This window comes from Struthio camelus, chromosome 4 (genome assembly GCF_040807025.1).
Source record: "Struthio camelus isolate bStrCam1 chromosome 4, bStrCam1.hap1, whole genome shotgun sequence".
Classification (NCBI taxonomy): Eukaryota; Metazoa; Chordata; class Aves; order Struthioniformes; family Struthionidae; genus Struthio; species Struthio camelus.
The window spans coordinates 22,535,864-22,560,749 of NC_090945.1; the positions used below are offsets into that span (position 1 = coordinate 22,535,864).

Sequence of the window (24,886 nt, forward strand, 5' to 3'; positions counted from 1 at the left end):
CCCCTCTCCAGTTAAGAAAATGCATGGAAATAAAAAGATATTAAAAAAAAAATCAGAAAGCATTTTACTTTTCAGTAAAGATACTTAATACAAAATAAAAAAGAAGCATTGTGGCTGCAGGCTATGGTTTTTATTGTTACCAATCTGAAGGGACTGCTTGGTGGTACTCAGTGGCTGCTTTCAGCAATTCGTATAAAGCTGTGATGGATTCATTTACATCTTGTTTAAATCAGCTTAGCTCTGTCACTCTGCCCAATGTCTTCTGTATCCACCTACCTAAAGCCACCTTTTCCAACTTTACTTTCTGGTTTGACTGTATGATTTTCAAACTGATTATCTGAAAAATCTTGAGTAGACTCTGCAGAAAACATTTAGGGTTTATGTCCGATATTTTTGATGCAAAATGGTATTTTTGTGTGGTTCTTTCTTGTTGGCCTGCGTTTGATCCAGAGCTCTGCAGCGCTCTGCCATGCACTTTTGGAAGTGCATGCCTGTTTGGAAGGCTGAAAGCAGAAGAGCTTTTGCGCATCTTCTGTTTCCCTTGTGAGCATCTTACAGAGCTCAAACCAACTTTGAGGTAAATAAGACTAAGTGTATCCACCCAAATTAACAGCTTTTTGGAAAGACTGGGTTCATGAACTCGGTGCTAAAGCTCTACACCACTACAAGCAAGTCTTCCTTATGTGATTTTTTTCTTCCTGGTCACCGAATTCTGCTTTTACGTTTTCTCGGGGGTGAGGTGGCTGTCATTGTTTTTCCTCCCACAAACTTGGGCTTTGAGGAGTGAGAGCTTCCTAACCAAAAATATCTCACTGGTTTGCGTGCTCTTTACTCACCTGGAATTTTGCAATATTTTTCAAGTTACTGTGTTATGCAAAAAGGGGATAAATTTCAGGTCACGTGTCACCCAAACTGTTCTTTAGCACATCTTAAAACTTACTTGCAATATTTTATTATTTTTATTAAGGAAATGCATAACCATCAATTATGATCTTTTAAGCTGATTTAGCATACACACCTCAATGTTATCACTCTATTTTTAACCCCAACAAGTGTTTTTTCTTTTAATTAAAATATTGTATTAGATCCTAGCCAAGACGTCATTTTAAAAATTGAAAAAATTTGTTCAACATTTCCTGCGCTATGGAAACATAATAAAAATACATTTTTCTCCTGTGCTAACTAGAAACGTGCTAGCAGAAGTTGCTGAAATTAGAAACTTCAAGCTGTGCTTCTTTGTTAATCTTCAGTAAGCCTTAAAAGAATCTCTATTTGAAGACAATCCAATATTTTGAAATTACGAAAGCTTAAAATCAGTAGTTTTGTACGTGCACATTGCAAAATTAGAAACATCCCAGCTTCTTTCTCGGTGGAAAACCCACCCTGAAGTTAAGGTGGAAATTCTCAATAGGAAACTCCTTAGGGAAACCGTTCTTAAGGGAAGCCGGTTGGGCGTGCATATGTTCAAGACTGCATAAGCATCGTGGGGACATGAGTCATGCCAGGAGAACCTCTTGTACTCTGCAAACCTTAAGTCTTGCTCTCTGCTTTGGGAGAATAGTAGTGAAAATGTGCAAAGCTTAGTATGTATGTACTGATGTAGTGTCATTGATGCACTTTGCTTTGGTTTGCTTTTCAGGTGAAAACTGGGAAACTAGTTTAGCTTTACAAAGACATAAGAAGTGGGAAATTATGCCTCCAAATGTTAATGTATTCCCCAAGCTCAGGTCAGATTGACTTCAGTGTCACTGTGGTGATTTAGATCAAGAAAGAATCTGGGCACTTGAGTGTACAGCTGACCTTTAACAGCTTCATGGTTGCTGTACCTTGAGGCTGAAGGTAGGAGTAATATAAAAGCTGTTGGCTCAGCTTAGTGCCTTTCTAGATTGAAACAGAAAGGGAATGATCTTGGAAAGCTGCATCAGGCGCACAACCGCAGGACTGGAGGTTGGTTGGTTCATTTTTTTGTGTAAGAAACCTGTGAAATATTTCTGTCAGCATCCAAGAACCAAAGGATCTGTGAAGTCATCACGACGCTCTCACTGGGAATCTGTTGCTTTAAAGCTTCCACTACAAATCAATAGACAAAGTTTTGTAATAGTCAACTAGTATCAAACGGCAGCCTTAGCTGGAACAGTTACTACAGCGTTTTTACTGTAAACATCTGAACAACTTCCATACTAGAAGTTAAATAGAAGTATTAAATAGAAGTATGAGTCAAAAATGCACAATGAAGAGCCATCCACATGTAGTCTACAATAAATGAAAGTGATTGTTTATACTTTTCAATAGCATATTATTAGTTGAATATTTCAAACAAATTTTGGTTACCTTCCTGTTCTGTAAGAACAGCGGACATTGCTCAAATTTGAGGCATCTAATAAACAGAGACAGTCATGATGTAGAAGCTGGAGGGTAAGGGGAAAGGAGAAATAGTACAGACATACAAAGTATACACAAGACCTGAACCCCTGTACAGAATGCTACCACACTGTTACCTTTATGTAAGTATTAGGCATTGGTCTAAAAATGCATAAAGTCTAAAAATTTGTAAATTCAGATTCTGTGGCCTGTCAGCATTTACTGACATTTAATTAGTTACTAATGTTGTAATTATAATAATGAATTCCAGACTAGTCATTGTCATAGTCTGATTTCTGCATTTGGGATTAAATTCAAGCAGTTTATTCTGAAGAATTAGCTCGTCTTGCAGTGGAAAGCTGTGAAGTCTTATCGAATGTATTTTACAGAAATTTCATGGCAGTTAGAGAGCTCCTAAGTTTGTCTTCTAGAGAACTTCCCCCAAAATTGGCATCTGTCTCTTATTTCCTTTATGTTTTGGCTTGTTTTCTTTTTTGTTTGTTTTTTTTTTTGTTTTGTTTTTCTGCAGTCTAAGTACAGCTTCAAAGCAGTAGTGTTGAGACACTTTTCCCATTGCTATTAATGCCATTTACTTCCATATAATCACTGTCTTTTACTCAGATTGCTTTGTTTTTCTATCAGTGGTCTGAACGTCCTTTGAAAATAAGAGACTTTCACTGAAAAAGTAATATTGGCACCTAATGGATCAGTTAGGAAGGCATGTGGTACAGAAAAATGAGCAAACCCTGACTGTTTTTGTAGTAGTAAAAAATACTCTGATAATTATAGTTTGATATTCCTTTGAAACATTTCTACAGGTGGAATATTTTTTTACTTAGAACTGATTATTTTGCAGATCCCTTGTTACCTGTATGAGTATGCATATACACGTTTGTATGTGTGCATATACGTATATTCAGAAGCATAGCCATGCCATAAATAGCTAGAGATTATACGCATATGGGAAACATACCAAAGGCGCATGAAAATAGACAGCAGACCGGAATCTAAGCAGGACTGCTATATGTGTGTTGTAGCCAGCATATTGAATAATTTCCTGAGGGGAATGCTGAAACAAGACGCGTTGCTGTATACCAGATACTTTCTCAAGAAGAATATATATAACTGAGGCTAATTCTTGATACTGTTTGGTTGAATATTTGTCAGGTTAACACTGTAGGAATTTTGAGCTTGGATATATAATTGAAAAGCCCTAGCTGGGGAATCTGTGTTGTTTATGAATTGTCTGTGAGAATTAACTTTGTACGAATATTATACTTGGCATATAGCTTTGTCCAAGGGCAAATTAGTTCGGAATACGTGGTCCTGCTGGCCATTCAGCCCGAAGTTGAGCTTCAGTGTCGAGGGGAAGGATAGAAGCCTCTCTGTTAAAACAACATTACTTTAGAGAAAATTCTGACTTCCAAGCAAAGTTGGCTTATTAGGGAGGGATTGCCCAACTGCGATCTGGTATTGGCCTCAAGATAGAGGAAGCTTTAAAGGTTTAAGAAGGCAGGAACTGTTCTACTAAAATAGCAGGATGGGAGCAAGGACTTTTTCATTCAAATCAGATAAGGAGGATTTACTGAAACAGTTGAACAGGGCAGTGGGAAGGGAAGGAGGAGGAAATTGTGTCTTCTGAACACGGTCCCACGCGGACTCTCAAAGATTAAGAGTGGAGTAGAGCATGGGCACTGCCATTAGGCAGTGTGGCTTCCTTCTAGTCGCTTACCTGTTTAAAAGAAAAAGAACGTCACAGCTGAATTGTGGGAAGGACATGGATAACTCGTGCGTGCGACGTTCCTTTTTCAGAAGTAAAATGTAAATCCCAGACACCCAGAATTGTGAGAGTGTACTCGTAACGACTGCAGTATCCTCTGTGTCCAGCGCTAGCTTGCAAACGTGGGGACAGTTGGGTGGCAGGGCTCCGGAGCCACACAATGGTAACAGATAGAAACAATGCTCTGAAAAAGTGCCAGAGAGACAAAGAAAAGAGGCAGCGCTGTAGTGCAGCGAGTACAGGCTAGCTTGCAGCAGAGGAGTGCAACACCCAAAGCTTCTGCAATAAATTAGACCAGAGCTTCTGGTTCTGTGAAAATAAACTCAAGAATAAAATAGAAGTTACACAATTCTCACAGACTGGCAGGCATTAAAGACATTTCTGTTGCCTTCTAAGAGTTTGGCCAGGAAGTTATCATATAAAAGCAGATTTTAAGTTATTTCTGGACAGGCAGAGCCTAATGTTTTTCATTTTTGTAGACAGCTCAGGAAGCGAATCGGATCTGCGATACTAGTAAAAGATGCAAAGATGTCCAAGCTCCTACTACCAAAAAATAGTAAGAAAGTACTCTTGAAGAAGCTTCATAGTGACAGACCTAGCAGTTTTATCTGTGACTGAGAATTTAATCTGTTCTTTTACTCAGGAAGGAGTCGTCTTTAGATTAGTGTGCTGTTATATTTTATTTTTAGCATCAGACTGAAACTGATTTGACCTTTTGTTTGTTTGCTTTGGGGTTTGGGGCGTTGTTTTTGGTTTTTTTAATAGTTACTACTGCCCATACTGAATTAATGTTATAATCATACGGATGCCATATGTATTCTTTACACATTGACTGTACTTCAGAATTGATTATCATATCCTTTTAATATACTGCTGTTACATGTACAAAGTCCGGTATAGTTATATGCTGTAGATATGTTTACCACTAGCAAATTATGAGGCAATGTAAAAATTATATTCATCGGCATAATTTTCTGTAATCATTGCAAAATGGGAACATGTGAAAACTTGCTACGAGGAAAGAAAAATTCCTCAAAATATCTATGCCCCTGTATATATGAATACTTTGACTAACTCTCAGTTCGTAGAAGGAAACATTTCTTTTGAACGTGCAGGCAAGGACAGCAAATGACTATTGAACAAGAGACCCAGTGATGAAATTATCCTTTGCTTTTGAGTGATCGCTAAGAAACATCTTTCACTGTAACTGCATGTTGTGGCCTTTCAGTTTTGGCTGCAGTACTGGCAGCGCGTGCATACCTAGGCCTCTTACTAAGGCGATAAATGTCAGAGCGTGGAATTGTAACTGCTCCAGACTTCAAGGGGAGAACAGAGCCAGGCTCCGTAAAGAGCATACTGGCACCTGATTCAGTTATTATAATATTAGTAATATCTCTGCTAAGTAGTGGCCTGTATGCATACTGCATGATGGATGACCTCTAAGCAGAAATCAGATCACCAGGGTTTCAGTACCGTGCATGCTCTGAGAGCGGGTCCCAAGTCAAAACTCTGTAGTACTAGTTCATGCGCATAGGTTCATGCTCGGAAAAAACACAATGCCATCATTCCACTTTCTACATTTGGTAGCATACCTAAGGGATACTGGAAAGGTCTCTGAGTTTGATTACTATCTTTAAAATAGTAGTCTGCAGCTAATGGATCACAGGCAGCACATTGCCTCTGAGATCTGACATTGCTCACGGCTAAAAGGAAATTAAAAAGTTAAAAATGAGGCCAGCAGGGAGAGGAGTGTATGATGTTGCTGTGTCATGTTACTTGTTCGGTATTGTTGCCCAGAGGCCAGAGAAGTTTGGGGAACCACTCTTTTAAGCACTTCTAAAGTGAAACAAATGCCATTCTCTTGTTTCAGTAAATGTTATAGTACAACCTCATTAGTCTTTGTCATTTCCACAGTAAAAATCGCTTCATGCACAGAAATTTTTTCTGAACGCCTGGGTGTTCATGGTAAGCTTCTTCTTTTCCTCCTTGCCTGATCCATATGTCTCCTTCTCTGTCTCCAGGTACCAGATACACACAGGACTTCAGCATTCAATTATAAGGCCTACCCAGCCCAACTGTTTACCTCTGGATAATGTGACACTACCTCAGAAGCTGAAGGAGGTTGGTTATTCAACACACATGGTTGGCAAGTGGCACTTGGGGTTTTATCGCAAAGAATGCATGCCTACACAGAGAGGATTTGATACTTTTTTTGGCTCACTCTTAGGCAGCGGTGATTATTACACTCACTTCAAGTGTGACAGCCCTGGGATATGTGGCTATGACCTGTATGAGAACGACAATGCAGCTTGGGATCATGACAATGGCATTTACTCAACGCAGATGTACACACAAAAAGTACAACAAATCTTAGCTTCTCATAACCCCAGGAAACCTATATTCTTATATATTGCTTACCAAGCTGTTCATTCACCTCTTCAGGCACCAGGCAAGTATTTTGAACATTATCGATCAATAAATAACATAAACAGGCGAAGATATGCTGCCATGCTTGCTTGTTTGGATGAAGCCATAAACAACGTAACCCTTGCTTTAAAGAAGTATGGTTACTATGACAATAGCATTATCATATACTCTTCAGATAATGGTGGACAGCCAATGGCTGGGGGAAGTAACTGGCCTCTCAGAGGAAGCAAAGGGACCTATTGGGAAGGAGGAATCCGTGCTGTTGGTTTTGTCCATAGCCCCCTTCTGAAAAACAAAGGGTCTGTGTGTAAGGAGCTTGTGCACATCACAGACTGGTTCCCTACTTTGATCACACTGGCAGAAGGGCAGATTGATGAAGATATCCAATTGGATGGCTATGACATATGGGAAACCATTAGCGAAGGCAGACGTTCTCCGAGGGTGGACATCTTACACAATATTGACCCTATTTATACCAAAGCCAAAAATGGGTCCTGGGCAGCAGGCTATGGGATCTGGAACACAGCAATTCAATCAGCCATCAGGGTGAATCATTGGAAACTACTGACAGGAAATCCAGGATATAGTGACTGGGTACCTCCACAGGCTTTTAGCAACGCAGGCCCCAATCGGTGGCATAACGAACGTGTTTCTTGGTCAGCTGGCAAAACAGTGTGGCTTTTCAACATAACTGCTGATCCATATGAACGAGTGGACCTTTCTGCAAGGTATCCAGATGTAGTGAAGGAGTTATTGCGGAGACTTTCGCAGTTCAATAAGACTGCAGTTCCTGTTCGATACCCACCTAAGGACCCTCGGAGTAACCCGAAGCTTAATGGAGGAGTCTGGGGTCCATGGTTTAAGGAGGATGAAAAGAAAAAGAAATCGGATAAAAATAAAGGCGTGAACAAACAAAAGAATAAGAACAAGAAAAAAGCAAATCGAAAAAAAGGGCAGTCGTTACATTGCCATTCACGTCTTGCTGGTGGATAGACTTGAGCACATTCTTTTGCCAACTCTAAGTCAGCTTGGCCCAGCTTTCTTGAACTTGTGACAGAACATACTAGAAATGTCAGCTCTGCACTATGGATGAAAGCCGTCATCTCTGTATTTGTTCTCCAATTTCACCAGGACAAGATATCTTGAGACTCTGCCTTGGGTTTATGTAAACGTCCACATGACCAACTTTCTCTTCTACAGGATGAATGGTGCTCACCCATCAGAACCACATTCCAGATGACAACGGAGATAACTCTGAACTTCAGTAATCCCATTTTTGATGGACAAATGGTGGGGTGATTCCATGCCTAGATTAGTCAGAATATTTGGAGAGTGCGAAGAGGTTAATGGCAGATGTCCTCAAACAGACAGATCATTCATTGGGAGAAAGGAAAGACAAAACTTGACAACCTCTGTTGGTCAGAGTGTTAGTTGCCAGGCTGTGACTTTTTTGATACAGCAGAGCAAAAACATGAAGCCATCACAGTAACCTTTTTGGTGTGTGTGGGTGTGTGTATGTGTGTGTTGAGGGATGGGGGGGCTGATAGGAGGAAAGCTGCTTTGAATTAGACTATGTCTGTCTTACATAAATCAGATTTTTTTTTTTTTTTGTAATTCCCCAGATGTGCTAAGCTCCCCTCACTTCCAGTAAAACCAGAAGGCTGTTATTCAGCACACAGGAACAGCTAGCACATGCCTTGTATAATTTATTATAGGCATAGACAAAAGCACGTCACCAAAGTGAATGTAATATTTAAACACTTTAAGATGACTATACTACAGTACGTAAAAGACATAATTTATTTTACAGCACAATACTTAGTTCTCTTCCATTAAAACTTTAATTGATGGGTGATGAAAGGCACCCCTTTGGGTGCTAGGATAGGTCGTTTTCCTTTGATTTTTAATTTTCAACTGTATCATTTCAGAGAGTTTTATGTAACGGTCCAAATCCTCAGAGTACCGTAAAACAAGAAAATACTATAGACACTGATAGGATGAGCAAAGGAGAATGATTCAGGTACATCATTTCATTGTGTATTTGCTTCGAATTATTTTGAATGTAACAAAGTGATTATTTAATTTAGTAGTCACGTGTATGTTGTTCAGTTTCTGTACAGAAGCTAGACCATCTTTAGGCTTTGGGGGAAAATTCTACTTTAAACCTTTTATTTATGTGTCTATTAAAATAGTTTATTTTTATGGCATTCATAAAAGTAGTCCGTCTCTTTCTACATCAAAGATAGCAATCATGTCCTTGTTTAATTTAAATGAGCTCAATAAGCCTTTCATTACTATTATTTTTTGGTGCAGGGATGATTTTATGGTATTACCCTTCTGAAACAGAATTCCTCCTTCCAATATGTATATAATTTGAGACATGGTTCAAACTTTCTGCTTTTTAAAGTGGCTGATAAAAAAGAATTCTCAGGTGCCTAGATGGATGATTAATGGAGGTACTGATTTCATATTCCTGGTGATCTATGGTAAGTGATACGATACATAGGCAAACATATGTCTCAACATAAAGTACATTAAGTAAAATTGATGCTTCATTTGTTAAATAGTTATATTTTAGGAAATTTTAAAATAAGCATGTTTTCCAACTATATCTCCCTTGACTCAGGAATCACATTTATATAAAGGGATTACAGTTGAAAAATTAAAGGTTTGCAAAACCAGTGAACACTAAAAGCTGAATCATGTCCAACAAACCAAAAAAAAAAAATCCATCATTTTTAGAAAGAAATGTAACTGCAGACATACACTACAAAAAATTAGTAAATTGCAGATTTGCATCTATATATCAGAATAAAGCTATCATTGACAAACTCATAGGAACAAGCTAGTCATAGTTTAGAGTTACTTTTGTAATAAATCACACTGTGCAGAAGATAAGAAGGGGCATCTTGAATAGTTACCCATAAATAATAATCATAAAGGGATAATATATAGCCACATAAGTGCTCAATGTTGTCATCAATCTCTTTTTCCTACTGTTTAGTCTTAACAGGAACAATTAATGTTCTTCGGAATCCGTCTAGCTTTACCTAAGATCTAGAATATTCAGTGAGTAATCAGGAAGTCAACTGTTCTTTAATTTCTCAGTTCTTTTAAATGTGATATTGATGTCCTTAGCAGAAATGTTAATAACATCTTAAGATACTATACTGCAAAGTGTCCTGTATAAAATATACTGTCTTTTTTTTTTTTTGTCTTTGAGAAAAACCGGAGACTTTTTAAGGTAGTCTGGGGCACTTATAACACACGTACATGTACAAATGCGTGGACACTTTTTATAATACGCTTTTCTACTTTGTGTCAGAATCTACATTTCAGTAATTGACGTTAGGAGAGAACTCAAGTAGGAACTTATTTTGAAAGAATGAGCTGTCTGGTTTACTTCTTAACCCATAAATCATTATGTTTTTGTTTGAGTAATATTTTCAGCTTTCCAAGGTCATCTGGAAAGGGCCAAAATTACACAGTGTATATATAGTAAACTATATATATAACAAGACTGAGACATTTTAATTTATTTTGCCATCATCTTTTGGCATAATAAAAATAAAGGCACTATAATGAAGTGTCATCATTATAGAAACAATATTCTTCTGCTTTCCATGAAATGTTTCGTCATTGGTTTGGCTTTTATTGGTCTGAAGCCACCAGAGAGCATTATTATTATGACAACATTTTATCCCATAATTATTTATTTCTGTTCTTTCTCAGGGCGAAATGAGAGTCCTTGAAAGTAATCAGTACAAAGCAGAGCAGTAGATCTTGTGTGCCTTATGCGTATATGCCACAGCAGAAAGCATTCACAGAACACAGTGGGAGTGCGTTTGCTCAGGCTGCACTGGCTCTTAGCTGATTCCCTTCAAGTTGGTACTCTGATCTGATATAGGCCAAAGGTTGGATAACAGCTGAATTAGGAAAAAACCACAATTTGGAAACCTTCCTGAATCTTTTATTGAAAAGAACCTGAGGTGAAAATATCCCATTCCAATTTTCCTGTCTGCTCTGGTACACTACTTCTCTTTTCACTCTAGCAGTACAATGGTCTCTAGCTTTTGGTGACACCACCTAGCTCTCGGACCTGACTTTCTGTTTACAGAGCTGTAAGTAGTTCATATACTCCCTTAGCAGGGTTTCACTGGTAATGTATGTCTCAGAATGCATCTCATGTCCAATCTTGGGGAAGATATGAGAGAGAAATACTGCAACCAGTTCAGAAAGGGCTACTAGACTTACTGAAACTCTAGTCCTATGTTCTGAAGCAAAACCAACAGTTCTCCTAATTGCTGGACAAGCGTACTGCAGGAGTTACTACTTTACTGAAGCTAGTATGTTTATGCGAAGGCAGTATTGAAAACTAACTAATGCTTGTTGTAAGTCATAGTAAGTGGTCTCCCTATCCACGTTTTGAAGAGATCTAGAAAAAGACTGGGTGGAGGGAGGAAGGGCAGGTAGGATTTTTGTATTATTATTTTAAAGGTGTCTTAAGCTTTCTATTTACCATAGACTATTATGGGTACAGGAAAAAGAGGAGACTGGTAGTATCGCTCTGATCTGACATCCATACCTTTGGAAGGACCAGCCTGAGCTGGTTCTTTCTTTTTCCATGTATTGTTGATAGCTGTGATCCTGGATCATCATTTCTACAACAAAGCAACCTGAGGAGTGAGAAGCGTTAACTGAAGGACAGGGAGGAAGAAAGAAAAGAAACAGAAGCAAGAAAACTTTGCCTTCTGATGTGTCCTTCCTGAACGTAGTGTATCATTCTTATTATCTTTTTAAAATCCTGCAAGTGTGAAAAATATTTGTGTTGTCCTTGTCAGGCTTTCTCCACTCTTTTCTAAAACTCTTTGAAATACTTTTCATATGATTCAATAGTTTTATCATTCACCATTAAGTTAGCTGCTATTATTATTATTATTAATTATTATTATTTATTATTTAGTTTGACATAAGTTGGACACAAAAGACTGTCCTGGTTATAGATAAGCGTAATGGTAAGTAAATAAAAAAAAAAAACAGAATTTGTTTTATATGGATCATATTGTAAGATATGAGGTAAAGTCCATGCACTCTGAAGCTTAGGTGTGGAAGATGAGTTATCATAACTAGTGGAGTCATTAGTGACTAAAGCCATCCACAATAGATTGCTGCTTCTGCTGGGCCATAAGGCTTTTTTGGAAAGTGAATTAGGCCATTAAAACGAGCAACTTTCTCTCTCTCCTTGGAAGTAATGGATGCTGATTGGATTTCAAGCTGATGAAAGAGCACTCATGTTTCCGTCTGTATGGGATTATACATAATGGGTTATCTGAGGTATCGTCTAGACAGCATTGAAACTTAGTTTTTTGTAGCTTCATGGCACAGACTAAGCTTCTTTTTCTTTCTTTCTATATTTCATGCACTGCACGTTCAGCAACCAACACTCACACTCTGACATAGCTGTTCATATTTTGAAAGTTGCTTTTTATAAAAAGCATTAGTTTTTTTCAACAAAAAGTGAGATAGCACTGAGAGACCATATAAGGTCAGATACTGGGGTGAAGCATTAAAGGAATAAACTAGGAACTGACTTGCTGGTAAAAGTTACTTCACATTGAAATAACTTCAGATTTGGTTGATGGCAAAGAATAAGAGTAGCTTCCACAATGCAATTAGGCAAGAGAAATGGGTGTATCTGAATCCTTCCTAAACTACAAGGGAATACTGAATTCGTTTAGGTTGCATTCCTCAGGGCACATGGAGGTGCTGGATCTCCCAGCTTCCATTCCAGAGAAAGTCTCTGAAGAAAGAAGAAAGGAAGAAAATAACATGTGGTATGTTTTACAGGATTTTTCTCAGATACGGAGATAATGATACGAACAAAGGACCTTTCCTTCTTTGACTATTATTGTGCATTATACCTAAACACCTGGAAACAATGCTTTGTAAAGTTTAATATCGAACATTCACTGACTAACCACAGGTTCCTTCTGTCATCTTGCTTTAAACACAGTGAGTATTCGTCATGGATGTTTAAGTAAAGCAAATAAAACAGTTTGCTATATACTGTAAATTTAATTAATTGAATTAACAACGTTAGGTCCACTTTTCCAAAAGATGCATTAGCTCAGGAATGGACACTGGAACATATATTTCATCACCCATTGATTACCAGCTTAATGAACTGTACTCTCAGGACAGAGTCCTGTCCTCAGGACAGCTCTTGCTATTCTCAATCTTTTTATTTGTCTAGTTTCCAAGAAAAGGCAGAGAGCACACATTCCCGCAAAGGAGAGCGTTTTTAGCACTTAGATAACAGAAGCTTTAGTTCAGCATTCCATTCCTGTTCAGCAAAGTACTCAATCAAGTGTTTAACTTTATTTCTGTGAAATATATTTAAAGGTCTTGATGGGGAGGTTGTGTAAACGGCAGGCCAGTGTGAACATGGAAAAATGTTCTCTTTCCCTGAATTATGCTTGTTTTCACCTCTGCCAGGCAAGTTAATAATAGTAGACATAAAGATAGTTAAGAGCATGAAAGAGGTTCTAATTGAGTGCCTGGATTTGAACTAATATTGCAACATAGGTATATTCCATGGTATGGTTATAAGCTACTTCAGAAATTCCATTTGTTTCAATTATAATCAGGGAAATGCTGTTAACGTTCACCTTGCAACTGAAGTAACAGAACTGATTAATGGCTGTTATTGTTAATTTCCATAATGAGTGGAGAATAGGGTCCTGAAATGTCATACCGACGTAGTCTGAAAAATAATTTTTTAAAATGCCTAATAAAGAAACATAAGCGTCTCACTAAAAGTCAAGTATTTAATCACCTAAACTGCAGAACGTGAAAAGAACATATGTGGTTTGTTTTCATTTCCTAGATTTGCTTTAAAAGCTCACTTTTGACACTTGCTTGACAAGGCCATGATTACTCCTCTTCTAAATGTGTTTTTGCTCCTGGAAGCTAAAATTAGCTAGCACAGATCTTCATGCAATAGAAAGTGAAAGAGATCCTAAAAGTATGAATTTTTCTTCACTATGAATATACAGAGGGCAATTTGGAAAAGGCCGTAAACAGAATCTGAATCCAGTACATTTGGAAAGGTCTGCCAAAATTTAATAGACTCATTTGTTCTTTTAAGATAACCAAGATAGATTTATACATTTTTTTAAGATGGCTAGCGGAGGAGGGAAAACATGGTCCTGTGAGAAAATGAAGAGTACAAAGGTGTGACTGGTATGATACATGGAATGAAGAAACTACAAGTTGCTTAATGAGAACATTTTGGGGGTTAAACTGAATATCATTAAAGAAATGCCTATCTATCATCATCTCTCTTTTTTTTTTTTTTTTCCCCTAAAATAAACAACCTTCAAAGTTCTGAATACTGGCAAAGCTTTAAGGCCAAGGGTGTAACTACTGATCTCTTACCTTTGGGCAACCCATTCAAATCTTCCTCTGACAGCGTACCTTTTTTATACTGATTTGTCCCAATTTTATTTGGTTTTTCATTAGCTGATTTCATTACATTTTATCACTCTGAATGGAATGAACATAACTAGTTTTGATAAAGAGCTACTGGAACTTTTGGTCAGCACGGTTTATCTGTACCAAATTGCTTAGGTTCTCAAGTAATCGCTCAGCAATCTCCTAGCCAGACCTATTTCAAATATGCTGTAATAACTGGTCTCTTATTACTATGTGGATAGCTATTGAGGATTTGAAAATTGCACTTAGGTCATCCGCATTCTGCTGTGGCAACAGAGGAAAGTGTCCACAGAAGACACGGGGATGAAATAAAAGTTAGCCTCCACAATGAAGGAAGGGTTTGTAGAAGCACAGAGGGTGCTTGCTGCCCTGGCCTTTTGCCGGTTGACTTCAAGAATTTGCAGCATTATGATGTATGTCTTTAAATATATTTTCTTTGAGATTTTTTACTGCCACTAGATTTTTGCTTTCTCTTTGAAAGGACTAGGCTAAATGATTAATTTTGCTTTCTACATCAGATGTGAACATTGCTTGGAAACCCCCCAGGGCTGAAAGGCAGCACAACAAGAGCAGGAAGTGTCTGATTTGTGTCAGCTGCCACTGGGTGTCCTTGGAGGAAGAACACACTATACTGGTTCCAGTCCCACCGCTCTGCTTGACCTCCTACAGGTCTAGCTACCAAGTCATTGCTATGAAAGTGATTAAACCTTTTAGTCTGTTTAACATCCTGGTAAAGAGCAAATTCAGACCAAGCAGTGTATTTTATGGTTTCTGTACTTTCTTTCCAATCACTTTCTTACTTCTATGCATTTACTAAACTTGTTGGATGGTTCCGTTAAAATCAGTAGGTTTTCTCTATTATAGAGTAAACAGGGTGAGATCTCACCAAGATCAGTTTCCTTCTCTTCTGTTTCATTCATGCCAGCAAAGAGCAGCATGAGGATTTGTACTACAAAACAGTCCTTAAGGTCCTGCTAAAATCATGTTTTCTTATGTGAGTCACTGTTGTTCCTCAGATGAACGCAGGAAAGCATTTTGTGCAATCAAATGCTAAATTCACCTACAGAATCCATAAATGAATGATAACTTTCCACCTGTTCTCATAGCTATATCTGGTTATACAGGAGGCTTGTTAAATACAGTGTCTTGTTAAAGACACAAGCTTGCTAGGATGCAATTTCCTGTACTACTTTTTAATTCCTGTTTCATTACTCAAACTTAGTGACTTCTGTTTGACTAGGAGATAACTGTTATTGGCTAAACTGCAAGAAAAGTATCTAGTTCTGATTTAAAGGCAGCAAAATATGAAGAATTTATTGCTTCCCATTGGAAATGTGTAACAATGGTTAATATCTCTAAGTTAAAAATATATATAACTTATTTCTAATTTAAATTTTGTCTGGCTACATATTCCAGCCTTACGATGCCTTTCTTTCCTAGATTAAAGAGCCCTTTGGCCTAGTGTTTCCTCTTATTATTGTACTTCCATATTTCAACCTTTTTAATTTTTTTTAGAAGCTGAACAGATGGAGTCTTTAGGGTCTATCATTGTATGGCACTTTCTCCAGTTCCTGAATAGGAACTGTGGCTGTTTTGCATACTTTCTCCAGTTTCTCATTCGACTATGAAAAATGTGGACATTGGGAGTGGATACAGTATTCCAGTATTAGTTTCACTCGAGCCATACAACAGAAGAAATTTCATACAACAGAAGAAATTTTGTCTCCTCAGCAGTGAGGGGTCCCTACTCCTCTGCTGGTGATGAATTGCATGTCATCTCTGACCCCTAAATTGATTTAAGGGTTTCCACCAGCCAACCGTTCTGCTGGTGCACCTTCATTCCTTGTTAGACATATTCTGTGTATAATTCCATAGGTTTCAGTCAAATACCTTTTGAGTAGGCTAAATTTACCATGTAATCTATGTCACTTTGCAGTTTCCTTTTTATTATACCATTTCAACATGCTTTGTGTCAGCTGAAAATTTTGTCTGCCGTCATTTTCTAATTAATTCCGAATAATACAAGGAAAGCACCTCCTTTTGACAATAGTTTCTCATTGACAGCTACATTCAAGGCATACCAGTCGGCCAGTGCTGACTGAATTTAGTGTATGCGCTGCTTGTAATGAGTTATTTTAACCTGCTAGTTGCTTGGTTCAAGTAGCAAAACAGTTTGGCATTCAGGAGACTTGCAACCTAAACCTAGTGTGTGTGGCTGGTAGCCGTAGTGTTCAAGCTCTCTGCCCTGCAGGCAGCACTGAACCTAGAGCATCCCCTACTGCTTGAATCTCGGGATGACACTCCAAGGCCAGGAGGCCAGGGAGGGGACCTGGCTCCTTAGTTTGGTGTTTACTTTGCTGTTCTGCGTGAGGCAATCTCTTACCCCTCAGGTGCTGTTTATTCTTATATAGGAAAAAAAATCGAAATCTTGCTTGAAACTGCCATAAAAGAAGGACTTTGATGTTTTCTCACAGCAATTCCATTTGTTGTCTCAACTTCTACACCAGTTTTCTAAAAGCTCCCTGTGCAAAACAGAAGAGGAAAACTGTATAAAGAAGATGTACAATAAACTATCCTAGTTATACTTTATATCCCAAAACATACCAACAGCAACCATGCCTATAATGTCCAATTAAGGAAGAATATGGAGGTCCTTCCCTAAGGAGTAAAACTGCAAGTCATTTTTTTCATATTTCATGATTCCAGAGGGTAGTCGCTGTTTATGTCACAGTTGTTTAAATCAGTAATTCAAATGTAGCCTTCCAGGTAGCATAAGTAAGTGGAGTGTTGTAGTGGCTGCATTTACCCAACAGGATGCATCATGTAGGTGAGTAATTAATGCTATAAAATAACTACTCCACGTCCATCACTATGACAAATCCTTATTCTGATTTTCCTGATTCTGACATGTTGGTTTATCATTGCTGAATGGTGAAATTCGCTCCATCTTACTGAAACGCTCCTGTGAAATTTATACCTAATCACTTCTTCCACTGTTTTCCTTCGGTGTGTGTACTGTTTTTAAGTAGTTTCTCACAGTTTGCAGTGTAGGACATCATTTCTATCCCTATTTTACATATAGAAACTAAGGCATAGATTACTCAAGGTCACATAGGAGGTCATGGGCAAAGGCTCACAAAAAACCCATATGTCCTGAAACTGAGTCTAATGTTTAAACCATAAGGTCAACATTCCTCAAACACTTAATCTGGGGTGCTCTACTGGAATTTTGTAGTAGCAGTGTGCAGTAGTACCATGGTAGCCTGTTGATTGCCTAGTTTAGCAGCTACGCTCTGAATTTGGAGATGATGAGAAGATTTGGAATTTCTAATTGTATCTGAATGGCTTAGGGAGGCTGTGGTCAAATTCTAAAATTGGATACTACCTATTACCATGTTTTATTTGGGAGGAGCTGGGGAGTGGGGGAATACCTAGGTTATCTTAATAATTTGCATCCTAAAATCTTTTGTAGCATGCAATAAGATGAACGATGGTTTATCTATGGTAATACCAAATATAATTGTAGAGCCCATTGTCATCTAATTCATGAAAGCTTTATGACAAAAATGAATTTAATCTGTCACTGCCTAGTGATATTATTTCCCCATAGATCATTAATTTCAATATTTTTTCACCAAGTACTTATTGAAAGCATAAGTAGAATACTTCACTGCAAGACTATCAGTACTGCTGGGAAAGACAGCTTTAACAACAAAAATAGGGCAGGTCCGAGAGTTTTTAATTACTGTTGTTTACAGGTCCGGATGGGATACTTACTGGCTCAAACAGGCATTTCTTGAATTACTAGGTAGATATGACAGTAGTAAACCAAAATTGCTATTTAATATCAGTGATATTTTAGGTATCTACCATTCGTTATAATTGTCTGTTAGGTTTCTCCTGCTTCATTCAACCCTCAATTCTGCATTCTTGTCTAGGATTTTTCAAGCCTTATTTGTCTCTTTCTTCACTTGCAGTCTTAAATTATTTTCATCATTTTCTTTGATACGGCGATGGTGTTCATAAAACCAGGGCTGCACTGATTTTCTAAGCATGTTAGTATTTTAGCAATGCAAATATTTCCTGATCCACAATATGCAATAGACAGGTTATCCTGTGCAACTAGATGGAAGATTAAATCAGTGTTTTTGTTAGCAAGTGGAAGCACAGGCTTTTGCTAAATTATCCAGAATGCCTTTGCGTGACCATCTGTTCCAAACGGAAATGAATCTTTGGCTCTAATTATAAATCTCTTATTATTTTTCTTTTCTTCTTTTCTGACCCAATCTGCCCTTTGGGAAATTGCTTGAAAGCTCTCTGTATTGTATGAAATTACATAGGGTGGGATTACATGAATGGCTGATAGTGTGATTTCATTTTTTTTATGAGCTCTCCTATTAATAATTTTAAGCCTATTTGTGCAGTTGCTGCAAGCTGAAGCAAAAATCTGTGTTACAAAACTATGTACAAATTTGTTACAAGGTACTGCATTATAAAGCAGTCTAAATACAAATATGTTAAAACATATGGAAAATCCTGGGAAATCCACCCTAATCTTGAGAAATTGTTCCAATGTTTAATTACCTGGATCATAAAAAGGGTGCACCTTCTTTCTACTCTGTTTTTCTAACTTCACTGTCTGGTCCTCCAATTATTTTAATTCTTGATGTGATCCAAATATGCATAAATTGAGACCAAACATGAAAAGCTTGTACTTCAGGTGCTGTTCTCTAACGAAGGATTACACATCTCAGTAAGGATCTGTTGTTAAAGTGTTTTGTAGGTTTCTTTCAGACACAGTGTAGTCTTCCTTTTAAATTAAATGATGTGTGGGTGGAGGAGGAAGCGCAGAGTTCTGGGCTGGGGTGACGGGTTTGTCCTTACTACTGGTATGTTCCTCTTGGGAGGTCTTTGCTTTGATCCGGTCAAGACCAGTAAGAGTAGCTTCCCTTTCCCTTCCTCTCAGTAGAGTGGTTTCCCTTTCATTAATGTTGTCGGCAGATCATTCTCTCTTTGTTTTATTCTAGCTGGGCTGGGCTAACATGCCTTTCTCATCCATCATACGCTTTTCCATTCTGCCTACCCAGTCTGAATCATAGTACTGTCCTAACTTGTATCTTCTGTGGTGCAGAGTAACAGCTCCTTTTTATGACCAAGAAAGAAAAGAAAAACAAACTGAGTTACCCTTCTTGGCACGTTTTCCAGCTCCACTAGAGAATTTGGCCCTTGCTAGTCAATAAGAAGACCTTGAGCAAGCAGAGGGATTCTTTTTCCTGCCAAGCTGTCTTCTTGAGCACAAGCCAGCTTGTAGCAACGCAATATGGAGATGAGTCACTGAAAAGTGGAGTTAGGTAAATGTTGTTAACTGATGTTAGAGAAATTTCTGCAGTGTCTCCAGAGACAACTGTGTTTTTTTCTCCATCCAAGAACCACAGAAGTAGGGAGGTACGTGAACACTCCTAATTGAAATCCTAGGGTATGTGCTGGTCTTCTCATCACTTCTACCCCTTCAATTTTCAGTTCCTATCCATCTTCATCAGCAGCTGTTCATGCATGTCATCATAACGCAGGCCTACATGTAGCACGGTTTATGAAAAAGAAATAGTTTATTTCATCCTCCTCTGAAAAGAATTCCAATTTAGAAAGGTGCCAGATTATCTTTTTGTCTTCTTGAAGATATTTTCTCTCCAGAATGACCTGAGTAACTTTTAGCAAAACATAGTTTACTCAAGTGATCTCATAAAATTCTTAAATTAAAATGAAATGAATGAGAAATATGAAAATGAGAAATATTTCTTGTTTAGTAAAGCTAGCTTTCACTCTCCAGAAACTGATCCAGATAAAGCATACACAGGATAGTTGCATTAAATAAAGATGATCATTAATTTTTAGTACACAAATGTCTCCATTCTTCCCTCTTGGAAAGTTAGACTGTATGCATTAGGCCCATTCTAAATGTACGTTTTGTACCAGTTATTAATTGCTGATGTGACTTTGTAGCAAAGTGATTTTGTACCCATGTAATTAAAGCAATACAGTATAACCATGATTGCTGCTATATTGGTGTAATGGGGTTTTGTGGTAACATACCAGTAGGTTTTTTCCCCTTTTTGTGAAGAATATAGACAGATATACTAATACTCGCTTCTTTGGGGGCCCTCATAAGGAAAATTGTCTTGCTTTTCATTGTTCTTGTACAACATTGTTACCTTGTACAATGTAAAGAATCCTTCCTGCACACTATGAAAGTGCTTGAGCTTCTTAACGCTTCTCTAATACCTTTTGAATTGTGTTGATTTGCCTGCCTTATCATTTCACAGGATGGTTTGTACAAGGCTTCTCTCCAAAGCAGACCATCCAGACCTCGGATGCCATGTCCCAAAACTCTTTCATCCTAATGTTGTTACGTCAGCATGGTCTTTAACTATAAGCTTTCTCTTTACTAAGCACTAGTACAGAAAGTGTATCTAGGCTAAGGTAAATGCTTGATCTAGCTTTTAAAGGAGTCTTGAGAAGGTTTAGCTATTAGCTTATAGAATGACAGAGGCAGTATCTTCACACTCCTCCCGTCTCCTCCCCCCCCACCATTTCTGTATTATGTTCAATGAGTGAAAATGATTCATTATGATTCATTCTCATTCCCCCCCAAGCTGTGCTCTTCCCTTAAAAGTACAATATTTCTTTTCATGTTCTCGGTGAATTTTCATCCTCTTACAAACAGCTGTGACTTCCTTCTCCTGTGTTTCTCAGAGAGACGCTTAGAGCAGACCTAAAGTATACGTATCTGAGGAACATGAGAGAAGAGCTGATATTATACCTGGAATCCACTCTGTGCATCTCTCAGAGCATAACACGTCGGCTCTTGGCAAAAGGAAAACTGCTCTTAGAGTTGTTTAACTGGACCTTAAAGTTTCTGGGATATTAAATGTAGAATAATAGAACTAGAGAGGCAAGAGATGGAAGGTATCGTAACATTCTGCTCATTTCCCTGCTCTTCCCACTTGGCCTCTGACAAAAATGTTAGATATTGGACAGATACAACTAGCTTGTGTAAAGCAGAAAGGATGTTGATGTTTCATCCAGTACTTCATTTATGCTTAAAAGACAAACAACAAAAGCATTCATCTGGATTTTTACACTGGCAGATGAACGTTTTAAAGGTATTCTGCATGGTGTCTATGTATGTATTCAGTACTAGGCAATAAAACATAAGCCAAGAGGCTTGCAGTCATTGTCTTGTGATGTTAACAAAGTTACTCCCTCAGCAAGCAACATAGTTTTATTAAGCAAGCTGCTCCTGGAATTTGGGCACCTTTACCTTTAGATTCATAAATCTACTGAATCAGTGTATTTTGAGTGTTTATCACTAGCATTACACCCTCTCTGTACCTATACTCCTTAGGAAAGGAAGCTTTGAATTTTTCTTTTGGTTTCCAGCTGCTCTGCTTTGGGATGTGAAAAGTGTGCTCAGACTCATTATATCTATAGGGCTTGGAAGCTGTTCTTGTGGTTACACCACAGACAATATTGCATGCGAGTCCCAAGTGCTGTAACGCTTTGGCATGAAGCACAGTGCATGCAAGAGTTTAGCAGTGGTTCCAGAACTGACTCTGACACGTCTCCTGTTTTTCAGCTGCTGACTAAAAGGTGTTTTTTTTAAAAAAAGTCAGAAGTTAAACAGATGTCCTTGGAGAAGCTGAGAATGGAAATATTTCTCAAATGAGCAATTTCACACACACAGAGTGGAGGCTGCCTTGGTCGGTTTCTCAAGAGACCAGCAACCTTTTCTACAGGTCGTGGGGAGCAGAGCTGCTTTATGTTTTTCTACTTTGCGTTTGTGGGTAAACACAATACAGTGCTTTATGTTGAATGCTGAGAGCACATGAAGTCCTAAGGGACTAAATTTCCCCAGGCCAAGAGGAAACAGTACTTTTTAGAAACACGGATAAGCCAGCTATGCTACTGTGCCATTTTAATTGCTTCAAACTATAAACACAGATGCAGAGGCTGTTCAGAATAAACGAACTGTATGCTTATGAACCTTTTTTCAGAGAGGTCAAGCTGCAATTGCCAGTAAATAACAGATAAAGTAAAAGCAACTTCTCTGCCATTCTTGATGGATGACAGGGAAAAGCAGAAGGGAACGTTAGGTAGGAAATTATTGGTTGGTGGGGGGGGAGGGGAGGTGCAGAAGAAGAAATCTTTCCATTGCCTTTAAGCTTGCCATTTCTTGAACTTACCACAGCTAACCTGAAATACGCTATTTTTTTTAACTGTCCTTCTCATTTGCTTTTGCACTGCTTTCATCTACAGCGTGAAATTCCAAGTTACTGTGAAAAAGCTGTCCGAGGAATATTCTTGGCAATACTGCAAGCAGAAAGTACAGGAAACCTCACAAAGGAGTTTGTTCCAGCAACATTGCCATCCACGTTTCACAGCTGCAAGGACGGTCACACCAAATCTAAACACTGTCTTTTCCCATATACAGAACCTTGCTGAGGTAAAAGTAGTGGGACCAGAAAAGTTTAAGGAAATTATGCCATAATCGTTATCCCCTGTAGTAAAGGAAATTTGTTTATCGATGACAAAAATTTCACAGACTAAAAAGGGGCCAACATAGTAAACCCATTTACTGCATGACATACTGGCCACCAAAGAGGAAAAGACAGGGGAAAGGCTATTAAGAGCAAACACTTCTCTGCTAGTTTTTGTAGCTGTGTTTGGCAAACATTTGTAAGTGAAGAACAGCTGGTACAGTAATGAATATTGGAAAAAGGAGAGTAGTGTCGTCTCTCATTTGCCTCAAGTGCTGTTTCATACTATCACTTCTGTTCTAGTGTGTCAGTGACGTTTTTAGGACATATATTTTAATGCAATTGATCCTAGGTTAACTTTCTGAAAGCATAGTATAAGTAAAGAAACAAGGTATATACATTGCGGGGGGAGGGGAGGGTTAACCCTTCCAGTACTCTAAAGAAAGCCTGCTTTAGCTGCTAAGCTTTACTGCATAGGTATATTGGCTTCGTCAGTGAATGAGATCAGTTCTATCGCTATTACAAAATGCTAACTTTCGTATTAAGCTCTTCGCCCCATCTAAAAAGTCTGTAAGGTAAAAGGGATCCTTAACCCCCCCCCACCCCCATTTTTGGCCAAGGGACCATTCCTTCAGTGAGGACGCTCTGAAGAACATACAAGGCTCTGCTGTAAGGACCTGCCTCCAAGCCATGCCGACTTGGCCTTCGCTGCTGAAGCAGTGTAAGATTTTTAAGGGAATAAAAGCGATTCAGACCTCTCTCCGCTGATTCTTCCCTATGTTTAAGTGCTGTCCTCCTTGAATAACACAAACTCAGCTTTGGCTTGTAAATACTGTCTCATATTTTTCAAAGCTCCTTGTGGTGCCCCTACAGGAAGGGTAATATATCCAAAGATATATTGAGAAGTATATTGGCATAATTGCTCTTCTCTATGGTTTTAATCTCAGTTTTGCTTAAAGTTTGCTATGTAACTAACACTTTTTAAGTTTATTGTTTTTAGAATGATTTGGGGTTTAGGCAGTAGATATGTTATTTATTTATTAGTTCTATTGGATTTTCTCAGTTCTCTTTTGGAACTGACAGGTGTTTATGTCTAATTCTGGCAACTGTAGTAACCACGTAACCCTGAACATGCTGTGTAACCTGCCTGTGTTCATTTAGGAAAAGACATCAGAAAGGTCTCCTACAGTTTAAAAAATATCTACATAGCAGTGTGAACGTGCATACATGTAAACAGTGAGGCAAATCGTGTAATATTTTCTTGAGTAATGTCATCAGTAATTGTTATGCGAAACTCCCTATTATTGTTTTCTAAAATATAGTACTAGAATCATTATTTGGGATAGATTTCACCAGTCAGATTAAGTGCTGGGAATGTTGGAATAATTATTTGGATAGATTTCACCAGTCAAATTAAGTTCTGAGTAAAACCTCTGTGAAAATGCAAAGGTTTGGCTCAATAAATTTAGAATGGTTTGCAACTAGCCAGAAAAGAGCCGTAAATGGTCAAATTCTGGGCTGTTGAATTTATTGTAAGTAAAATGTAATTGCTAACTAAGAATGCCTGCTGCTGGGTTACAGTCTAACTGGCACAGGGTTCAAAAAGTAAAATCTGGCCTCAAGCATTAAGAGTAAATCAGGGCTAGAAATATTATTTTGGTACAGTTCTGTTCCAGCTTTAGCGGCTGCAACACTAACTGCAAAAGGCATTCTGGAGCCTATCTTCCCACTGTGATGTGTAAGCTCCTGTCCAATTCAGCGGGGAATTACCTGTTAGCACTGAATCTAAGCTAGGTCAAAACTTGTCTCAAACTGTGTAGAATAAGTCAAAATGAAATAAAACACAGCTAATATCCTACTGAGACAACATTGCCAACTATATTAAACATAAGAAAAAATCCAAATATATTCTTAAGGTATTGCAGGAATAGGAGATATCATTTCCTTGCAAAGAAAGATTTTCAAGCAGAAAATGTTAATTGTGTAGAAGGGGGAAACATTAAAAATACTTGATTGCACTAAAATATAATTGCATGAAAAAATAATTTTCCTGATTGTCATGACCTTTTCTTTTTCTCACTTAGCTGATCTGCATGTGATGAGTTACTAGAATTGGGTGTAAAAAACAAAAAAGAAAAGAAAAAAGAACTAAGTCATTCAGAATGACTTAAGTAAAAACAGATGACAGTTAGAAGATGGTTTTCAGTAGATTGTATGTTAGAACGACAGTATTCATTATTAAAGAACCATTATATAGGAAGCTATATAGAGAGCACTGGGGAAAATGTTA

At 38.0% G+C, this 24,886-nt stretch overlaps 1 protein-coding gene and 1 long non-coding RNA gene across 11 annotated transcripts in view; one reads left to right on the forward strand and one right to left on the reverse strand.

Annotated features, from left to right (window-relative positions):
• Nucleotides 1-8,775, forward strand: part of ARSJ (arylsulfatase family member J) — a 219,623-nt gene extending 210,848 nt beyond the window's left edge. For all 9 annotated transcript variants that reach the window (XM_068941761.1, XM_068941762.1, XM_068941760.1 and 6 more), the window contains one exon: nt 6,163-8,775. In XM_068941761.1, the coding sequence (XP_068797862.1) occupies nt 6,163-7,561 (1,399 nt within the window). In that variant the 3' untranslated portion in view covers nt 7,562-8,775. The remainder of the gene's footprint in view (nt 1-6,162) is intronic.
• The window catches only part of LOC104138029 (uncharacterized), a 94,191-nt gene that overhangs the window by 36,241 nt on the left and 33,064 nt on the right, over nt 1-24,886 (reverse strand). The gene's annotated exons all lie outside the window — the stretch shown is intronic.